At 42.7% G+C, this 22,689-nt stretch overlaps 1 protein-coding gene and 1 pseudogene across 2 annotated transcripts; both read right to left on the bottom strand.

Moving 5' to 3' along the window:
• Positions 1-2,818: 2,818 nt before the first annotated feature.
• LOC101769287 lies at positions 2,819-5,296 on the bottom strand (annotated as a pseudogene).
• Positions 5,297-8,172: 2,876 nt separating this feature from the next.
• On the bottom strand, positions 8,173-14,967 carry LOC101762089. Of its 2 annotated transcripts, XM_004955663.3 has the most exons (7): positions 14,695-14,960; positions 10,794-12,659; positions 10,655-10,712; positions 10,383-10,531; positions 9,614-9,700; positions 9,315-9,443; positions 8,173-8,610 (listed from the first exon to the last, which is right to left on the bottom strand). In XM_004955663.3, the coding sequence occupies exons 1-7, from the start codon at positions 14,761-14,763 to the stop codon at positions 8,488-8,490; spliced, it is 2,481 nt and encodes an 826-aa protein (XP_004955720.1). In that variant the 5' UTR covers positions 14,764-14,960; the 3' UTR covers positions 8,173-8,487. The 2 variants fall into 2 exon arrangements, 1 of the variants encoding a protein (XP_004955720.1); XR_002676489.1 differs by lacking the exons at positions 8,173-8,610; positions 9,315-9,443 and having other exon boundaries at positions 10,383-10,536; positions 14,695-14,967.
• Between the last annotated feature and the right edge of the window lie 7,722 nt (positions 14,968-22,689).

The following is a 22,689-nucleotide window of genomic DNA, read 5'->3' on the forward strand; positions in this document are numbered from 1 at the left end:
AAGGTTTATGAGAAAAGGTTTGCTGACGTGTTGGATGATTAGGTGCCACTGTCAACAGACATAGTAGCATATGCTACGAGCCATAAAGAAATGAAGTTCACGCTCACATGGAACAGGCCTAAAGCAACTAAGCAAGCAGACACACTAGGACTCTATAGGATTGCAAAGTACTAGGACTATAGGAGGGTTTGGGTTCAGAAAACATGTCCAAAGCAGAAAGAGCAGGACCACTTTTTTTTTTCTTTCGTTGTTCGTAAGATGTGATGTTCCGGTCAGCATGTGTCGCAAGAATGGTACATGTGTTCTGTCAGAAATGGTACTCTCAACTTGTCACATTTACGGTGCCGGTCGAATGCTGGGCATGCACACTTCAATTAGATGACTAAAAAATTCAGTAAACATTTATTTTTAAGGGAAAAAGATTTACACATTTCAGTAGACAACTAGACATGTTGATGTAACGATGGGTTATAACCGGGGCGCGAGCATTTTAGCCATCCAATGCTCCCTCTGCCTTTTTGTTACAGCCTATGTGTTCCTCGGTGTGAATCTGAAATTTCAGACACAACAGCACAAGCGAGAAAATTCAAATGACAATGAAAGTTTTCAAAATTATAGATCGTTTTGATCTTTCTAGATGCATAGATATTCTAAACAACATAGGGTATATCTAAGTGCATAATAAAATCTATGAATCTTATGAAGCTAAAACGACCTTTAATTTGGTACGGAGGAGTATAAAAAAGTTCAGTAATACGGTACATGAAGTAAACGAACAAAACAATCACTTTACAAAAGGATCACAGTCATCATTCATCCATTCATTCCGGTACAACACGTGGAAAGGAATTCTGTAGAAAGAAATAAGCACGTGGCATGAAAAGGCTTAAGAAGAAATTAGAAACAACTGGGCACAAATATGTAGCCTCTTGGTCTGAAGCCAGCACCGAAACATTGAAAGGCGAAGCTCCTTCCATTTACGTTCAGAAAAACACGTTAACAGATTATAGCGGCATAAAACTTGAAGCCAAAATTCCGAGACGGTTTCTGCATCTACAGCCACATAAACTTTTGTTCAGTCTCTTCTGAAAAAAAAGAAGAATTAGAGCTGTATTTAGGGCAGGACTCAGGATTGGATTAACTTCTCAGAGCCTGTGGTTTTGACAATTCACAGGAAAGTGGGGAAAAAAAGGAACACGAAGTCACCATTCCACAGCATGAGCTTCCCAATGATCAGACTTTTGAATTGAGGCACCTTCCTCCTTTGCACTGATGGAGCTCTCATGAGGACCTGAGAGTATGAAACACACTGACCAGCGACCACTGACCAGGACTACTTTTCAAATTTCAAGCCCTGTGAGTGGTGAGACTCACATGCTTTGAATCCATGTACACATTCTGAAAAACATGGGAGGAAATCTTGTCAGCCATAGATAGCCTTCATCTGCATCTGCATCTGCATCTGCATCTGCTTACTACTACCGTTAGCCTAATCCCCGATTCGTCGACGAAGGCGGCGCGGAAGATTCAGGAACATCTCAAACCGCACGGCAGATGATCAGTTCCATGAAGGTAACTGGCGATTCCATGCAAAGTTGTTCTCCCTGAGCTCATGACTTGGAATGAAAAAGCAACACAGACAGTGCAAAGTCCAGCTCTGACGACGTTCGGCCATTCAGAATTGTTCAGTTAAAGTAACTGAATGGTATAGTGTTGAGAGGAAGTGATCGAGACTATTGACTTGAGCATCGGAGCATTCCTCAAACCACATGGGGGCTGTCGTCAAAGCATTTCGATGAACAATTTCTGGTCCCGACAAATAATCGGAGCTGGCAAAAACGAAAGTGAAGTAGGAAGGTAATGATAGCAGTAACCAGTCCTAGCACGCCACAGCATGACAGTAACGGCCACGGAATCTGGAGTGTTTCCATGCACGTGCATGTTGTACGGGTTCTCAAAATTACGTGGATGGGAGAGGGATCAATTTTCAGAAGCACAAGGAACACGTGTTCTTGTAACAGTGAAATGTTTGTGAGGAAACAGAGGAAAACTTGAATGAGGTATTGTACTTCATGAAGAGGCATAGTTTACCGCGGTACTTTTTATGTATAATATTTGATATAAATTTAGTATAATCGGATAGCAAATTTGTTTTTTAAAAAGACAATCTATCAAAGAATATTCGAACAGGAAATATAACTCGAAGATGGCGTGTATAAACTAGAAGCAATGGCACATGAAGCAGAGTTCCCCATTTGTTACTTCTGTTGTGTTTTTTTTTCTTCTGGATTATCACCTTCAAAATATTGCTACTGCTACGGAATGGGCCGTCTTCTTAATCACCCTCTATGGGCCGGGCGCACTAGGTTTGGGCCTACAAGGATGGTGGCATTAAATGGGCTTATTTTTTGTAGGCTCTGACTTTCAAATGGCTAGAGATGTTTCATGTTCCAAGTGAGAACAATGACACTTATATGTGTACAAAAATGTCTTTTCTTTGATTTGGCATATTCTACATGTATCAAGTGACGCCATACAAAGCATTATGGACCCATCCCTGTCTTTTCCTACCTCTCTCTCCAAAATGTGGAGTTGTGGAACATTCACTCCATTTGGTACTTCGTCAAGGTCTCAAGGATGGTTAAAGAAACTGCGAGACCAGGCATGCACGTATCATCTTCTTCTTTAAAACGATTGTATTGGAAATCCGTTGCGATGCACGGGCAAACCAGCTAGTCATAAAACACACAAGGTATCTGTATATCTTCAGACCTAAACCTCATTGCAACCACAATTCAAACAAAGTGCACAAGTTTTATTGATCAGGCCACATCAGTACCATCTATCCCTAGTTCTCTACTGTCTGTAGGAGTCTCTACTCTCTACCACTACTAGAGAGAGAAGATGACAGTAGGTTGATCTCCTAATTGTTAGCTGGTAATCTCCCTTCCTCAGGACAGTCTTCTCCTACCACTGATCTTGGCTGCCATCGACGGATCCCAGCTGCATCTTGCTCACCACCGCCGTCCATGCCCTTGTACCTGTACCATTTCGCGCACAGGAGGAACGCCAAGAAGTTGGCCGCGCCGACGAAGCCGATGAGGAAGTAGAAGCTGTCGAGCTTCCCCCTGTTGAGGTCCTCGGCGAGCCACCCGTCGTCGCCGTCGGCGGACCCCGCCGTGGTGCGGTGCACGACGATGACGAGGAGCCCGCTGAGGTAGCTGGACAGCGCGAGGCCGCTGAAGAGCAGCGACCCCGCGACGCTGCGCATGTTCTCCGGGAACTGCTTGTAGTAGAACTCCATCTGGCTTACCTGGTTGAACGCCTCCGACAGGCCCAGCGCCGCCAGCTGCGGCACCAGCCAGAACGCCGACATGGGCGAGACGCGGCTCGCCGACATGGACCCGCCGCTTGCGGCGGCGTGGAGCAGCGCGAGCTCGCGCCGGCGCTGCTCCGCCATGCCGGAGATGAGCATGGCGACCACGGAGAGCACCATGCCCACGCCCATCCGCTGGAGCAGCGTGATGCCCTCCTCCCGGCCGGTGAGCCGGCGCAGCCACGGCAGCATGAGGCGGTCGTAGAACGGGATCCAGATGGTGAGGGCCAGCATCGGGAAGATGGTGAACGACGCCGGAGGCACCTCGAAGCCCCCGGCGACGCGGCGGTCGGACTGCGCCGCCTGCAGGATGACGTAGGTGTTGGTCTGCGCGAACGCGACGTAGTAGACGATGCAGGTGGCCCACACCGGCAGGATGCGGAGGACGCACTTGGCCTCCTCCACCTCCTGCAGGCTGCACAGCCGCCACGGGTCCCTGGCGCCGCCGCCGCCGCCGGAGACGTCGACCTCGCCCTTGGACACCACCACGGCGGCCTTGTCAAGGAACCGGAACTGGTCGGTGTAGGGGAGCCTCGCCACGAGCGCGCTGGCGTGGTGCGTCCGGAAGAGCGACGCGGCGGGGTCGGCGGGCGCCGGGGCGCGGCGCTTACGGAACGCGGCGACGGCGACGCGGAGGACGCCAGCGAGGGGCACCCCCTCGGGCTTCACGCGAACGTAGAGCCCCGCGCCGGCGAAGAAGAGCACGCAGGAGGCGAGCATGAGCGCGGCGGGGATGGCGAAGCCAATCCACCAGCTCACGTTGCTCTGCACGTAGATGATCCCCGTCGACGAGCCGCAGACGGCGATGGTCAGGGTGAAGTAGTACCAGTTGAAGAAGCTGTTGATGCCGCGGCGGCCGGACTCGGTGCTCGGGTCGAACTGGTCCGCGCCGAAACGGCAGGCTGCACGGCCGGATGCCGCCGGCGCCCACCACGATGAACAGGAACGACAGCACCAGCATCGCGAACTGGCCCCTCGTAGCGCCGGCGCACTGCTCGCCCCCGCTGGAGCACGGAGGCGGGTGCAGCGCCGGCACGCCGGCCGTCAGCGTCAGGATGATCATGCCCTGTTGCGTGTCATCGAGAGACAGATCAGAGAGTTTCCACGTCACAACTCAAGAAACAAATCGAGTTCACGGCGGAGGACGGCGGTGGCTTACGATGAGAGTGGCGACGCAGCCGATGCAGACGGTGGCGTAGCGGCCGAGGTAGAGGTCGGAGGCGAAGGCGCCGAACACGGTGGCGAGGTTGGTGGTGCCGCTGAACGCGTTGAGCGCGACGGCGGCGCGGACGTTGGTCATGTGGAAGACGGAGGTGAGGTACACCATCAGGTTCGCCGCCGTGCCAATGCTGCCCAGCTTCTCGAACGTCTCGTTGCCGATCACGAACGGCATCGTCTTCCACCCACGGTACCGGACCTCCCGCCCGTGCCCGGCGGCGGCGTCCTCCCGCGACACCGGCGGCGCGGCGAAGTCCAGCGTGTCGTAGTGGCCCGCGCCGTCATCGTGGACCGCGAGGATGGTGTCGCCGGCGGGCGCGCCGTCGGGGTGCCCACCGGCGCCGGGGACGGAAGGGCGCGCCATCGCCGCGGGTCTTGCCGCGGCGGGACACGTGGCGGCGGGAGGCGGTGCTTGGATTTGTTGACCGTCCGAGGAGAGCGCGCCAAGGAATCTGAGGTTGTTTTGGCGGTTACTTCTCAGCGGCGGTCGGGGGTCCTCTGTCGCTGCAGGTGGGACCCGGACTGCACGTCTCTGACGAGATACGAGGCGTGTCCGCGTGTACTTATACTTTAGACTGACAGGTGGGACCAACAAAAATGGAGAGCGGTTTGGGCTGCACGAGCGTTGCTGCCAACTGATGCAACAACATTTCTGTAATTCCGTTCGGAAATGTTTTTTTGCAACGAATATATTTTTAGATCCGGTAACATGCCATGTCATAATCCTTTTATTTCTTCGGCCTGATTTGTTTCAAAAAAATAATCCTTTTATTTACTATGTTTATTAGTTGACATTTTTATCGTATACTTAAGGAGTGCAATGTTAAAATTCAACCCTAGATTTCTGGAAATTGACTATTCACCTCAAATTTGTTTTAAATATAGTTCAGTGTTTGAACTCTTAAGGGATACCACACGTATGGCATAAGTTCGCTTACTGATCAATTCTTACTCCTTTTCAATAAAATCCTTAAGGACTATCAAAACAATCTAGTTGCACTACGATTATGGGTAATATTTAGTCAGCTTGGTGCATGAAGTGAGTGCCGAAGGAGAAGGTGAAGAGTGAAAGAGAGAGAATAGAGCAGAAAGGAGGAAAAGATAATTGAAATATCTATTCTTTTTGAAATAGAAAAGTTGGGTTCATCATGGCATGAAAAGTTGGGTTCATGATGGAATTTTTAGCCCTTTTAGGTAAAGAGTAATGATAAAATTGGATAGTGACAAGTATCTCAATTAACACACTCGCCACAACAATGACAATGCTTTTGCTGCCGGCGCAAGGCACCCAAATATTCCTTCTCTATATTCGGTCACATCCAAATATTCCTTCTTCATATTCGGTCACCACTTCTCCTACACCTCTTAGTGCTCCTAGTATAAATTTGCGACCAACAACACATCTGGTGTTGTTGCTAGTACCCCATAGATCCACTACGCAACTGCACAAGCTCTATCCAACCCTGCTATCCTAACTTTTGGGACTCACAAGGTATAAAGAACTAAATGGAGATGACAATTTTGATGATCGAGTAAGTTCTTACCTTGACGAAAACAGAAAACAGACTGGCTCCTTCAGCAGATCCAACTGTTATCTAAGTTGTGGTCACAAAGAAGAATTGGCAGCATCTATGCTCTAGAATGGAAGAACCCAATATTCTAGTTAGAGAGAGCAATGCAGTGTTCTTTGTGCATAAGAATGGCAGGCCATAACTCGAACTCACTTTATAGTGTTGGATTTGTATGTGTGTTTGATGGAATAAATTTATTGAGCTCATATCCTATAACGATATATCGGTAGCAATAAATGCTTTCCCAGATCCAGAGATTTAGGGATCTTATGTACTTCCACGGAATTATTATAAGTCATACGCGATTGTGATGTGGCTTGTCACATAAGGCTCATGCGCAGCATTGATTTGCATGTTAACAAAAGTTTCAAAATAAAAAATCCATAGTTTCCAAATTGATTATCCAAATAAAATTTCAATTGTATTCTTGTGTTTCTCACAACAAGCTCTTAAAAAGTAACAATTGAATATGTTCGGTTCATTTGTTTAAACAATTTTATTTGATCAAAAAGTTTTTTTGTTTTTCTATAAACATTATGTCATGTTCTCAGACCAATTTCTATTTATATGGGATATTTTTATTTCTTATTCGGAACAATCTTTCTTAGAAAATTTTTATTTGTTCAAAACAATTTCTATTTTTGAAGTTGGAAAGATCGTTCAAGCTTCATGAAAAAGATATTTCAACTTTACAATAAAATCATTACAGCTATAAAACAATTTAAACATATTCAAGCACGGTATTATTTTAAAGATCTTATCGTAAAAACACAATTTGCAATCAGAATTTTATTTGGATCTTTAGTTTAGAAAACCTTTTCATTTGCATTTGGACTTTTCACCATTCTCGAACATTGTACTCAGCCTACCTTATTTTTCTTTTGTGACAAGTGGCATCATAGGTGGCAGTCGTACCTGCGGCTAATAACGCACCACATATTTTCCATGTATCTCAATTACTGAGGAAAAGAAAATCTATTTCTTTGGAAACTCGATTTTCTCTTAGCACATTCTGGCACAAAAGCATTTATCTATATGATAAAGGATTTCAAAGCAAATATTCATCTATTCATTCTTATAAGGCATGCTTTTACTACACAAAATTGATCGAAAATCGTTTCTATAGTATTCTATGATTTTGTTTCAAACTAAACACATCTCTACTAGTGAGAAAAACTCTAAGTTTGAAGGTAAGTCTTTTCATGGTTTTTTTTTCACCCGTAGTCCCACATTTTTTTTGTTTCACTCAATTTGACAAAGTTAGTAAAACCAATAAACTTTTATGACGCTATATGCGTCTGTCGGACTCCTCTCTAATGCATAAAGTTGTATGTGCTCTAATGCTACATGATGCGTGAATAAAGTTTCCAGGTACCTGGTTTGGGACGCAAATGCCACTTGATTTGTTACGGTAATTTCACATAAATGGTTTGGGACGCAAATGCCACTTGATTTGGTATGGTAGTTTCACGTAAATACCCAATTCTCTAAACAAAATGTCAAAGGCGAAGCATAAAGCTAGTATATGGTTCCTAGAAAATTTCAGATGGATCCAACTCTCCGAAGCTTCGTTTTATTCAGTTTTCAGTTGCACAAAAATCCAGAGTACAAAGAGTATATGGTCCGTAGAAAATTTGAGACGGATCCAGCTCTCTGAAACTTCATCTTGCACAACAATTCAAATGTGCAAAGGGTTCATCTTGGAAAGAAGGGCGAAAATCTATCAATTCATGGCGCACCGTGATGTGGTCATATCAAAAGTTACACAAGATGAATAACATCCATTGACATCATTTTAGAATCCATCAAAAGTCAAATTTTCTTCAGCTCATGTGATCATTTTGTGCTCAAAGGTCCAAGGTGTTTTCGTATTTAAGTATCAAATAATATAAAAAAATTGGCATCCCTAGACAATGAAAGGTACATTATAAACGGCAGTTCGAATGAACAGTTCAGTGAAATGTATGGTAGCTACTTCAAACTTGAACTCGTACCAAAACCTTTCAGTGAAGTACTGACCCAAACAGGCCTTTGGGATTAGAATTTTAGTATTAGGGTTGTCATCTTTGAGGATTCTAACTGCAATTAAGCTACATTTTTTCCAACAACAAAGATTTTATGGAAAGAAATGAAGCAAAGTAGAAAACTATGGAAGCCCAGTTCCGAAGAACGTAGTTTGAGCTAATCAGGATAGAAGAACCAAGAATATACATCAATTTACATATGGCAGCTGGAGCTAATTTAACTGGATGACATGTTCTATCTGGGACAAAGATATATTAGCTATTATAAGTAATAAATAGGCTTCCTCGTTACTTTAATTTATGGGTTCTGATTCCAATCAAATGCTGTGATCTCGCCTCGGGATCTTCCACGTCTAGTTCGTGCTATGTGTTGCTTTACAGCATCATGGTTCACGTGAAAAATGAATTTCATGTTCCTTATCTGTAGACCAAAAAATAAAATAAAACAGTTCAGTAAGAGTTCAAACTGGTCATCCCAACCTAGATCTATTAATTGTCGTTGCATTATTTATAGATACCAATTAAAGGTTTACTCCAAGTCCCAATTACTTTTTTATGTCAGAAATGTTCACATGAGTCATGACCCATGACTGCTGAGCAAAACAATAGAAAGGTAAAAGGCATCATAAACGGCAAAAGTTTGACTAAATTAGCAAATCACTAATTACTACAGCTGAATGGCATCAACTATGCAGTAAAGCACAAAAGGAAAGCATATGGTCTCTTTCCGGCTTCACCATTAGCATGCTTCTTATTTCCCTATGCAGTTAGCCAGTTACACAAATAGGTGCACAGCTATCATATGTGTGATATGAACCAATGAACCACAAATGAAACAAAAGCTAGTAAAGTAGCATATCATCTTCATCCAGCTAATCTGAAATGACTGAATGCTTGAGTGCTTCAATCTTACGGTACAATAAAGTAGCACGGGTTGATACAAATATGCACAATTAATAACTTTATAACCTACAAGTCTTGAAGCTATATACTAACAAAAAGGGAGCCAGTACCTGGAACTAAACAGGGCATGGATATTTAGTACAGCACTGTCATTTATCACCAAATGACGAATTCATATGCAAGAGGGAATTCCTAGCATAAAAAAGAATTTGAAGCACATACCTCAAGTAATGAGTCTGAAATTAAGCTGATACGTTTGTTAAATGGTACTTCTTTGCTATTCACAAAAATTGAACACTTCCCAATATTTTTTATGCAGAAAGATCCACCATCATCCATCTTGATAACTGCCTGGACACCAAAATACAGAATTACAAACAGAAGGTGAGCATAAGAGAAAGACAATAAACATGCAGGGCTTTGCAGTTAGCCCTACTTATAACAGAAGGGAGGGAATCCTGAAAACATAACTAGATACTCCTTAAAGCATTAAAGCTTCAATCAACAGAAGGCCCAAGTACCTGTCGACGGGATATTTTATTTGCCTTCCCTTCCTTTCCCAAATCGATATCAACATGTACCTCTCCTGTTTGTCTCCCAAGGGTTACCTGCATGAGAAGGGGATCAAGCAAACTTTTAAAAGATGGCACCAACAAACAGAGGTCCTTTCAAACAAATCAATTGCAGACAAAGAATTTAACCTGCAGGGTGATATTAATCTTGCAATTTAAAGACTATTGAAGAATTCGACATGCAGAATAATAACAGCCAAGGTGTGTTTTGATAACCAACAATTAAGTGATGTCTCTTGACAAAAGTAACATTTGGAAATGAATAGATATGCTTAAACACTTCAATTTCCAAAACAGAGAATGAACCTATGGAAATCACAAAATTAACGAAAACGAGGGTAAAATCGTAATTGGATTTCATAGTAGGGGCAAGAACACCAATCTCCCTTAATTATTCCCTTTGTTCAAGAGTATGTAGCTCTGCCTATTTGGACATTGGCACATCTATAATATGAACAAACAAGCTTGACTTTCAATTTAATGGTAATATAATAGTAAAAATTATACTATTAAAGAAAGGCCTTCTCATAATAAATCTAATGATACTATTATCATGTGAACAATCTAAATATTTTTCTACATATTGATCGATCTGTAAGTTAAAGCTAAGGAAGTTTGGACAATCAAGATCCGAAACGTCATACATTTTTCTTAATTTAAGGGAGTATCGTATTTACTGCTAAGCAATGAAGATTCAAAATGTAATTGCTTAAATTACCTCAGGATCCCTTATGTAGCATTTCAAATGTTGGCCATAAAGAATGGCGAAAGCCCCCTTAGACATGATAGATCTGTTTATATGAGAGCAAGCCCCTTTCTCTAATCTTATCAGATCCTTCCTGCTTTCAGGATACTGAAACCTTGAAACTGATCTTGCAAATAGCACAAATAAAAGAATCGGTTTTAATGTCTGTAAGAACATAACAGATAACATGACAAATTTATTAACAAAAATGGACTTTGGAAATATCAGCGTCCATTTACATTTACCTTCCGGTTGGATGAAGTCAGATTCTTGATCCCACGGAATCAGGTCCTGATCAAGTATCTGCAGTAAGTTTTTGAGAAGTCAGAAGCTTCAAGGTACACAAAACCATGCAAATTCAACCAAGAAAAGAACTATACGTACCAATGCTTCTAGGTCAAAATAGTTTGGAACGCTACTTTCACTGTCAGATCCTTCTGCTTGGCTCAAAGTTGAAATAGTTCCAATGGGATTATCAAATTCTGTATCTGGAAATGCATCAGACAACTGACAGCTTTTGATAGCAGTTTCACAGCCTATTTTGGGTTTATCAGAAAGAAACTCGCCATTCATTTGACCGGGCCCTTGAATTGACTTGTTCAAAGTCACATTATGCAAATTATCACAATACTCATGTTTAACAAAACCATAAGCTGCTTCTTCATCTCCATCAACAGAATGCAGAGCTGAAACACACATGTTTGCATTGTTACCACCAAAATCACCATGCAGGCCCCGTGGCTCATTTCCCATAATACAACCTTCATTAAGAGACACCATTGTATTTTTCTCTAGGATGCCTGATTCCAGATTTACTAGTGGTGATGGTGATGAAGGTTGGGCATTTTCCATATTTATAAGTTTAGCCAGAACCAAACATGTACCGTGCTGAGAATCCTGGTCCATGGAGGAGGTGGGTTCTAAAGAGGACTGACAGGGTATAAATATATGATCACTGAAAGGGATTTCAGAATCTTCTGTGTTCAACACGCACTTGGCATTATGTTCAGGATAAAGCATTCCCGATGAAGCAGGTATAGTGTCCGCTTCAGAAACATCTGCCACACTTTGTTTCCTTTGAACAGGATCTATGTGGTTAGCATATTTGGTTGCATCAAAGGTATGGAGCCCTGAATCTTTCTGATTTGTGTCCACTGCAGAATCTGAAAAAAGTCCACCACTGAGGACCTCAAGGTCTTCTTTCTGACTGAAACCCTTTAGATGGGAATGCATGAATCCACCTTCTGATGCCACTGCACTCCCTGAACCAGAATCAGGTATTAGACTATCTAAATTTGCCTGAGACTGAGATGCAAGTGCATCACTGACATTTGTTTTCATTTTCTTGACATCACAAAGCATAAGAGTTTTTGGTTCAAGCACACCCATATCTGTCAGCAAATCAGGTGAATTAACACCCAGAACCATACTCCAAGTAAGAACACTGGGCTCCTGAGAACGCCACTTTGGACTAATTTCTTTGATTGAGCCAGGCTTAGGTAATCCTCCTGTGCTGTTCCCAGAAAATTGGCCATGCTTTTTACCATCTTGATCTTGATCAATGCCCGGTAGAGCCTTTGATCCTTTCGCTCCATTGTCAAACTGATCACTAAGATCTGATCTATTATCTGAAGAGATTATATTACTTCCACTGGTCTGAGAATTCTTCTGCGTGTCATCATATCCATATAATTGGTCTGCATCTGAATGGCCATGCAGGCTTTCATCCAGTACCATGCTGCCATCAGATTGCTCTGTATGGAATGAGTATTGTCCTTTACCATTGTAATGTACATGCTTTCTCTCAGAATAGCTTCCACCCGTAAACCCATAGTCACTTCCAACAGCTGCTGATGGATCAACTGTGTGAACCAAATGATGGCCTCCACATGCACAACCACCACCATCAGTAGGATTACATGAGCAGGGTGCAATAACATGACCAAAATCAGCAGGCAAACATGGTTTATGGCAAACTCTCTTTCTCATTGCGTAGTACTTATTCTTTACACTATCTATTTTCCGCTTGCACAGGGAAAAGCATTTTGCCTTTGAGTGGAAGAGCTTCATTGCTTTAGCAGGATCGGAGACTGAAAGGTCCATCTCATACTTGGCCATGCGAGCAGATGCTTGTGCTGAGGTCTCCGAGTCATATAGCAATGAATACCAGCGATCCTGCAATTCTTGAAGAGTGAATTTATGGGAGAAGCATACAGCTCCTTTAGCCAACGATTCCAACGAGGCACCAGCCTACAAGAATAACATGGATGCAGTTAACAGCATACAAAAATGATAGTACTCATATCAAGTAAAATGAACTTAACCCTCACAATAGAATTTTCAAAGTCTGGATCATTTAAATATTCAGTTACTTCACCCAAATATAGAATGGCAGCTGCAATACATCAGTACTACTATCACTATTCTTTGTCGTAAGATATTAAATGTGCAAATCCATCCACATAAGAATATAAAGCATGAAGTAATTCATGCATATCAAGTATAGACATTTGAATTTGTAATCCACGTTTTCATTTGTCCACAGTGAACGTATTCAACCAAGATTTGTTAATAGTAATTTCCTTTTTTATTTACCTATGCTAGCTTCTTATCCTAGACAAGACCAAGAAGCCAATTGCACAGAATGAAAAGTTGGGATCATAAAGGTAATCCAGGAATAGCAATGTTCAATCCTGGAACTCAACCATGTCACCCTAAAATTAGTATGACATGGCTAAGAAGCCACAACTCATTAGCTTTCACTCACGCAAATCCTACGAAAGTGACACTGCTATTAGTATTTCTTAGTCATAATGAACAGACAAGGAAAATGAAAGCATTCAAACCATTGGTTCACATATACTGCGGTAACAATAACAAGGAATTTATGTAGAACTGCGGTTCTTTACTTGTGTTAGACATGAACGTCAAATCACACACACAATATGGCACTAATTAAAGGCAGCTAGGGTACAGTTTCCAGTGTGCAGTAAATATTAATGTCAGAAAGTTGATTTTGAGAAAGAACATTATATCGCCTGTAGATACCAATAATGTTTGTTACTTAAAAAAAATTAGGTTGACTGGACACTACAGAAATAAAAATTTCTGAGCACAGTTCACCAAATGTAAGTAATGAGAGACATGCTAATAAGTAATAAGAGATGAGAAGTAGACAAAATTAATGAAACAAGTCAAGTACCACAACACTTCCTAACAAGCAGAAGACAAATAAATTCTCAAGCCTGTGGCGAATCTAGGTAGCACGGTAGTTATTAAATGCAACTCCAAGAGAATAATTGTTCTGCAAATAACCTTGGAACACTAAACAGTTCCAGAAAGTTACAAGCCAACAAAACATTAGCATTAAAAGCTTTAAAGCAGCGGAACAGACACATGCTATCAGTACAAGTTGATTGTTGAAGCAAACTGAATCGAATCTTATTACCATGTTCTCCCCTCATAAATCCTAAAAATTAAATGCTGTGTGCTTCTACATTATTCACTGCAATGTACTATATCAAAATCCACAGCCCTATATGAAGGGGGATCGAACTGTGACCATACAACAAGTCCATACATCACACACAAATAGAATTGTTCAGGAAGTGCCATTTGGCGTTAACAACGAATGGCAGCAAACCAGTGCAAGCAAAGCAACACGAACCGTAACAGAAAATGAAACAAACTAGCATTATGGTACACTGTCACATGGCTTTAACCAGGTCTCCTATTCGCTGCAATCATGTTCCAGTCACTCGATCCGTTAAGCCAGGCTGAGTAACAGGAACCAAACCAGACCTCAGCAGCCAGCCATGACCCATGAGGAGGATCACTCAAATTACGGACAGCAAGTAAAGTGAATCAGCAAAGTGATCGGATAAGACAGCGAGTTTCAGCATTCCGGGTCCTCAAGTCAAGCTAACATCAGCAGCTAAAACATTCTCCTCGATATGCTACAGTAAGGGAGCACGATCCTATCCTCAATTTTAATTCCGCCGAGCGATTAACTCCACCAAAACCGCGCAGACGACGGAACAGCACCGCCCCCCACCGACCGAACCCGAAATTCGCAGCAATTGGTAGCGAGCGGCGCTGCGAATCGAACGCGACGGAGACGACGAGCCGGGCCCGGAACGAATCAGCGGCCGGCCCGGCGGGAAGCGGACGGAGAGCGGCAGAATTCCGCGCCATACGGCACGAGGCGCACCCGCCGGAGCTTTCCGGGGAGTTGCTGGGTGTATGGAAGGGGAATGCTCGGGTCGGGTCGGGAGGCGCCAATTACCTCGACGGCGTTCTTCAGGAGGACGTCGTCCTCGGCGGTCCATCCCGCCGCATCCGGGCCAGCCCCCATGGCGCCCCCGCCCGCCGCCGGCCGCCGGCCTCGAGGATTCCGGGAATGCGGCTGGAGCGGCGCGGCGTGGTGGTGGTTCGGTTGGGTTTTTCGGGGAGCGAGCGAGGAGGAGGAGGAGGAGAAAGAGACGCAGTGGCGGTGTGGAAGGGAAAGGAAGGGAAGCGGGTGCTGCGGCCAATGGTGAATTGAGCGGTGCGGAGGAGGCGACAGCTCAGCTCTTCCCAGGCACACACAGCCAGCAGAGTAGCTTCCTTTCCAAGAAGAAGCCCGAAGCTCTCTTCTGTGCTCGAAAATGTCAAGCCCAGTTAATCCCGATTCGGCCCAAGCCCAACTTTCTCGAATCTCCTCCTTAGCCCCACTTTGAAAGAGATTTGTAGCCCCACTTTGACGTTCTCTCCATTTTGTTGCAAGGCGCGAAGCCAGAACAAATTCTACAAGTAAGCAGGGAGGATAGAGAGTAAAGGTGCCAAAATCTGACCTCGTCCATGCAACTTGGCTAAAATCGAGATACATCTTTTTTTCCTTAAAATAGGTAAAAAATTCAAAAGTCTCATTTTACGAAAGATATGTTTTGTTTAAACGTCCTTGGTATAAAGAATGTGCTACGGCTATCTAATCGCGCAGCCACAAGGTTTGTTCTAGCCATACCCAATGAAAAGATGATACGGAGTAATAAACATATCTATATAATTACTCCTCGGTTAGAGTGTCGTGAAAATGAATTATTTTAATTTTCTACAAGAAAAACTGCCATTACATTATGAAATCTCTTTTTTCCCTTATAATTCATCCAGATTTGTACGTTTTCCTATTATCTTTACCTATTATTAAAGTGAATAAGGCTTCTGCCCTCTTTTTTTCATACATCCTCACCCCCAAATCGGAGACGGTAAAAAGTCTCGAGCAAAACCGGATAAAAACCAGTTTCCTAAAAAAATGATAAAATCCAATTTTTTCTGCGATTTTTAATCAGGACCGAACCGTCTACGAGCCTAACATGCGGAGAGGGAAAAAACGGCACCCACAACCTTCAACTTCTGCAGCTGGCTTCAAACCACTTGGGATATGTTGTTTGTGATTTACAAATTAATTTTTTTAAGATTATTTAACACGTTGCCTCCTAACATATGTTCCAATAAATATAGCCACGTTCCTTTTATTATTAGGTATAAAAAGGTTTAGAAAAAATATGTTTGCAATAAAATTTAGTTGATTTCTTCACAAACATATAGAGATCCATTAAATGCAATAAAAATTGTAGTGGTAGAACTAACAAAAAGTTTCTATTTTAAGAATATATAATTAGTATTTCAGCGTAGCAACGTACGAGCATCTTGCTAGTACCATTGTAAAGCTCCAAGGTGGCTTATCTTTTAAAAATGAGGTCCACCGTATTATAATGTGAAGACTGCTTTCTTATTCTTCTGAATTTTCCAGGTCGCTAAAAAAATCATTGCAATCTCACCAATGGCCAGCATAAAGTAAGGAAACTGTAAGAAAATCAATATTCGTCGTTGATGTTAGCCATGTTGTTGTCATAGTGTTCGGTTGAGAGATTACGAACTCTTATAGTTTGATTGCAACAGATTTGGTCTTCCTTTTGATTCCTGGCCTCTTATATATATCCACTTTATTTGAGAAAATTCAGTTTTTTTCGTGCATTTAGATTCTCACAAAAAAATATAGTAAAGGTAGTTCTAGTAAACGATTTTTGATATACTACCTTGACATGTAAGATGTTCTCTAATAGTGGGCACAGATATAATCGAACCAATTAAGATCTTCTAATCCAGAGAGAGCTATGATTTGGACAGACAAATTAACGTATGCTAAAACAAACAAAAGCTGTTTTTGCTGTCATTCTATCACCAAAATAGACCACTCTTGCATCATTACCTGTGCCTTTACAACTACTACAGAAACAGCTGCTAAACTGAGCAAACCATAAATGTATAATCAATGTGAGTACAAATATAAACTGTGTTATTTAACTACTGGTGCCAAGAATTAAACAGGCACCATCTACCTCGTCTATATAATTCCTCCTTGTAGTAAGGTTTTATCGCCGACGCCGTCGAGTTGATTGGCTGAATTTGTGACCAGTAGCACAAGTGGACAACTCAAGAATCAACGCTGCAAGGTTTTCCCAAATCTCAAAAAAAAAAATGAACAGGAGCCACATGATCCTCGCTGGTCATTCCCTTCTGGTCCTATATATCCTCAGGTATAGCTAATAAAGCCCACATATTTTTTTGATGTAAAAAAAAGGCTAAATACTTTATTTATAAACCATATGCGTTATTGCCTGATTATCGAATTACCCGAGCTAACTGTAGTTGCAAAACTACAAAACACACACAAATTAACACAACTATCTAGACCCCTGTGTTTTACGGCGGCTGTTCATCATTTGCGCATGTGTGATGACCTGGGGCAACGGTGGAAGCTGGAGGTGGGTCGTCTTATAAATCTTTCTTGTCGGCAAGACGGACGTTTCTTGTCGGAGCAGTGTCGTGCATATAAGAATATTTCGAGCATTTTTCTGCAAACAGGCATCACTGTTTCGTAATTCGTACGTAGGCTGATCGCACCAGTTTCATCACAACAAACAAATGTGTATACAGGCGTAACAGCCGCCAAAGATACGAGGCGATCGATCAGGGAAGATTTTATTTGGGCCCAGTGTTTCGAAAAAGTTTGGCCCGCGGAAGCCCAAGGCCCAGCCCACTCCGCGGATGAAAATACTCGACGGCTCGCTCGTCCGGCGGGTCGTTTTGTTTCGGACGGAACACGGGAACTTTTTGGCGAGTTTGATACTCGATCGTCTCTTTCTTGCCGTTCCGATGACGAACCGAAAGTGCTCCGTTATTCGTTTCGTTTATTTTCCGGCTCCGTCTCGGATAATAATCGAGCATGCGCCTATAAACCCACGATCATGGGATCGTGCGTGCCGGTCGATCACCACACCAATCCTGGCAGGCATTGTTGTCGGGTAGCTGTCCCCTTGTGCGAGTAATAACCCTGACGATGCCGCCGCCGTACTGCGCCTGGTGTTGGCTTCGCCGCGCCCTCGCCGTCGGATGGGCGCCGGCGCCGGCGCCGCCGCGGGAAGAGGAGACCATGCTGGTGTGGGAGTCGCTGCCGGACCTCGAGGCGGCGGCGCCACCAGGGACGATGATGCCCGGTGCGACCAACGACGCGGCGGTGGACTGCTTCACCGGCAAGGAGAACACCGTCTCGTGCGAGTCGGCGGCGGCGGCGCCGGCGGAGTGGTTGTTCACGGCAATAAACTTCCTCCAGGTACGAATTAATTAATCGATCATCCATCCCTGTCTCATGTACAGTATACTCATTGAGTTTCCACTCCCATGCCGTCGTAAAACTCTCGTCCGTTTGCTTCTTTAGTCTCCTCCTAAAGTTCTTATCACATAACATCGAATGTTTAGATACTAATTAGAAGTATAAAATATAGACTAATTATAAAATCAATTGCATAGATGGAGGCTAATTTGCGAGACGAATCTATTAAGCCTAATTAGTCCATGATTTGACAATGTGATGCTACCGTAAACATGTGCTAATGATGGATTAATTAGGCTTAATACATTCGTCTCGCGAATTAGCCTCCATCCGTGTAATTAGTTTTATAATTAGCTCATATTTAGTTCTCCTAATTAGCCTCCGAATATTTGATGTGACATGAACTTTCGTGCGGACTAAAGATCCAAACACTCCCTAATTTGCTTGGCGTGTTCTTTCTGAAATTTCTTTGTGCTTGCTGCTCTCTGCAGGTAATGCTGGCCGCACTGGGGGTGTACATGACCTACGCAATGGTATGGTTCACGGTGGATCCCTGCAGCGAACAAGGCTCGGAGCTCACTATCCTGCTTCTAGTTTGTACCGCCATGTGCGTCAGTACTTACTTTGGCATTGCGTCTCAAGTCTCGGATGACGTTGAAGCACAATGCAGGACGTGATTTGTCATAGTACAAATTAACAGAACATTTGGCATTGTTTTGTATTTTTCATACTTTTTATTAACCATATATATATATATATATATATATATATATTGTTAGCTTTATTGTGAGACATTCATCAAAATAGATTTGTGCAGCGATTTGAATAGGGAAAACTCCTTATTTGACACTGAAAGACAACTAAATTCTCTCAATTGCATTAATTTTTTGATCTCCCCTATCTGACGCTAGGTCTACCTTCTAGTGTTAAATACTTTTTTCTCAACTGAATATAATTGCTTTTCTATCACAGCTTTTGGATCTAGACCTGGGCGCCCAATAATGTCAGCCCCCACTTAGATTGGTTCCAGTAGATTTAATTCTGTTTTGAGAAAGCTGCAAACCTGCATGTTCTGAAATGCTTCGCTCAACTTTTGCGTAAGGTCCGGCCCCCTGATCTAGATAGACAATATACATCCTACCCTTCTCGTGTCATCTAAACGCATCTCTGTCTGGTGTGCTTCGTTCTGTCTGGGCTCAAAGACGAGAAGTGCAAGGGACCAAGCTACCATCATTTACTTTGCTGGAGTATATATAAATTCTAGATCCACCATCACACCAGTTCCAAAGACATCCGATCTGTATATTCCACTTTTAATTCGCACGTGGTGGCACTGATCAGGCTGACCTCAGTTCAACGCAATGGATTATTTCTCCTCCCGTTCGCACATCCCTTTTTTTTTAAAAGGAGAAAGTCTCTGTTTTTATTGAACGCACATAACACAGGTACATAGTTTAACTGCTGGAGATTTAATAAACCTCTTCTCAAGTGAAGGGATTTGTATCTTAAATGGAATATCATTTACCCAAGCATCTTTTCAGAACAGGATCCTATGACCATTTTTGCACATTGTGCATACCTCACATTTAAAGAGGTGTTTCACCTTATGAAGTTCTTACCACGTTTGTCTCTCCCAAGGGGGTGGAGGAGAGGCTGCTGTGCCCGTGCATGTCATCCTCGACCCCAAGCCAACGGGGACACTAAGCATTGCCCAAGTCAGCCAATCCCCGTGCCACGAAGCGTGGTGGCACTGGCCTCAGCGCGGACTGAAAAAAACAGAATCCAAATTGAGATTCTAGCCTTTGCACATTTGCGAATGTGAAAGTCTGCTATGCTAGGTGCAGCAGGACATTGCAGGAGACTATAGAACGTCTGTTGTCACGTACAATCCCATATCCCATCATATAGAAGAGATAGCGCATCCAAACCAACGATAGCATTTTATTGATATCCAGTATTAAATCTGGATTAACCTACATTATAGTATAAATCCACAATATGCATAAGAAAATCAATACTCATAGTTTGAGCTGCCGTTTCAAATATAACAAGTTATCAACCTTGAGCACAAATATAATTGCAGCCTGGTGGTCTATTTCCTCGAATCCAATGTGTCACGTTTGAATCCTAATCATGCCACCTCCCTCTATTTTTGGCCTATTTTCTTCCTCTTTCCTCCCTATGCCATTCTACATGAAAGAAGGGTTTAACTTATCTCAAATCTCAGCATGAGTTTAATTGTAAGGTGGCATTTTGATTGGTGATATCTATAAAAATATGTCATCTTAAATAGAAAGAAAGAGTTATACATTTTTACGAAAATATTTTTCATGATAAATCTAGTAGTGCCAACAATATATTGTAAAAAAACTGTGAAAGGACCTCTAACCTAGTGGTTAGAGCACCTGAGTAGCATCCAGCAGACCTAAATTCGACTCCCTGTGTGAGCGAATTAAGTAAATAAAAAAATTATATAAAAAATAGGTTGGGGCTTCCCCTGCTGACTTCGGTCAAATCCATAAAAAGTTAGATATTCATAGTTAAAATTAAAAAAGTTTGATTTAGTTCTGGAAATCTGAGTGGTGCTTCCTGTGGCACGCACGGAGTGCGTCACTCATGCCCAGCAGTCTTTAGGTTTTTGAGTCATTAAACTCATGCCCATCTGGTGTCCATTTACCCAACAGGTGTCTATTTACCTACCAAGTGTCTATTTACCCTATGGTGTAGATTTATCCAAGTGGTGTCTATTTAGTATTACGTTGCAAAGAGTTCTGAGGAGTAAAAGAAAAAATTATGAAAAAGAAAGAAAGAAGAAAGAAAAAGAAAAGGAAATAATGAGAAGAAGAAACAGAGAAATAAAGTAATTCCTCAGTTCTTTGAACTTCAAAAGCGCGGGCCGAGGGCCCAACCAATAATGAGCCAGGCCCGTTTTCATGATAAGTACGATGTCACAGCGGCCACGGCTCGAAGGCCTTCGTTCAGCCGGCGGACTAGAGGTGGATGTTTGTTTAGAAATTCTGCCCGTTAATCCGGTAGCCGGCCCAACTCCCACGAACCTATTAGGCCCTCGTGAAACTTATAGCCCAGTTAGTTAACAACATCTGTCTGATCCATCTGCTAACAAAAAAGCTTGTCTGTACGATGAAAAATTGACAAAATGGCTTCCGAGGGTTTGTTTAAAGCTTTGGCCTGGCATCTTGTCTTCTGTTCTCTGCTGCCGCGTACGGAGTACCTTCAACTGTGGCACGGTATCCTCTCGATCTCAGGCGATGGGGACATGTACGTACTCCGTGCCGGCGACGAGGGAGGCGCACCGGTACGGTACCGTACACTTCTGTACGGGGGCCTTCACTGCTACAGCGTCTTCTGGACGCGGCAAATGCAACTGGGCATTGCAGCGAGCGGTCAGTTTGTTGGATTGGTATGGGTCGTACGTGCCGACCGTACTCACAGATAGTCACACCGACGGCGGGTCCCAGTTTGTATGGGAAGGGTAGGTAACAAGACAAACAACCCAACGCGTTGCTCACTGCCATATTACCAGTCTAAACACGTGAGGTAGTACGTTGATCATGGAGTACGTACTCCATCCACATACATATATATTAGGAAAAAGATCTATTTTCACCCTCAAATATGATTTTCAACCTACAATTACAAAATCGGACCCGGAGAGCCTCCAACTGTTAAAACCATGCAAATTCGGCTCTTTAGGTGGTTTTGAGGGTGGTTTTACATTTTCTAGAAATTAAAAGATTTTGATTTAATAAAGAAAAACATAACTAATTCATTTCAGATCCAAAAAATATGATTGGTACCAAAAGTTTCCTAAGAATGTAAGCTATTTGGTGGTACTCTATTAGGAGTTGTTTACATTATATTTGATATTATTCCTAGTGTTTTATTGCTCGTAATAAAACACAATGAACATGAACAACTAAGGATCAAATAATGCCAAATAGAACACCATTTGATAATTTTCAGATTTGAAATGAATTAGTTATGAACTTTTTAATTAATTCTAAACTTTTAAAATTTTTAGAAAATGCAAAACCACTCTTGAAACCACCCAAAGGGTCAAACTTTGATAGTTGGATAGTCTCCGTGTCTGGTTTTATAGTTGTGGATTAAAAGTCAGACTTCTGGTATAGTTGAAGGGTGAAAATTGGACTTTTCCCGTATCTTGACATAACCCTTTATTTAGGTGCATAGCAAAATCTATATATCTAGAAAAGTCAAAACAACTTACATTTTGGAACGAATAGAGTAATTTTTATTGGGCAGTAGTAAACCTCTTTCCTTACTTAGAGCATCTCCAATAAACAATTGATTTTGAACCTTGTCAAAAATTATTGGGAAGAAAAAGAAACATATTGCCCAATGGTATTTTTTCCCCCTCGTCGGATGTCCTTCGTTTTCTCATTGAGAAAATTTCCTGTATGCCATTCAAAATTTAGCTCATCCCCTGTGTGCCATCCAAATTTAGTCCATCTCTCATGTGCAATCGATTCTAATTTTTCATCCCCTGTGTGCCACTGCCGTTACATTTCACGTTAGACGTGCCGGACGCCGTTCATTCGCGCGGTGCTTGCCGTCCGCCTGTTGCTGCTCGCTTCACTTTACTCC

Source organism: Setaria italica, chromosome II (genome assembly GCF_000263155.2).
Source record: "Setaria italica strain Yugu1 chromosome II, Setaria_italica_v2.0, whole genome shotgun sequence".
Classification (NCBI taxonomy): domain Eukaryota; kingdom Viridiplantae; phylum Streptophyta; class Magnoliopsida; order Poales; family Poaceae; genus Setaria; species Setaria italica.

What these genes read in the sequence shown, in the direction of transcription:
- LOC101762089 (XM_004955663.3), bottom strand. Translation starts at nt 14,763, where the DNA reads ATGGGGGCTGGCCCGGATGCGGCGGGATGGACCGCCGAGGACGACGTC. An exon ending in TGACTTCATCCAACCGGAAG is followed by an intron (nt 10,532 to 10,654) that starts GTAAATGTAAAT and finishes TTGCAAGATCAG; the next exon opens with TTTCAAGGTTTCAGTATCCT. An exon ending in TTTCAGACTCATTACTTGAG is followed by an intron (nt 8,611 to 9,314) that starts GTATGTGCTTCA and finishes TTTGGTCTACAG; the next exon opens with ATAAGGAACATGAAATTCAT.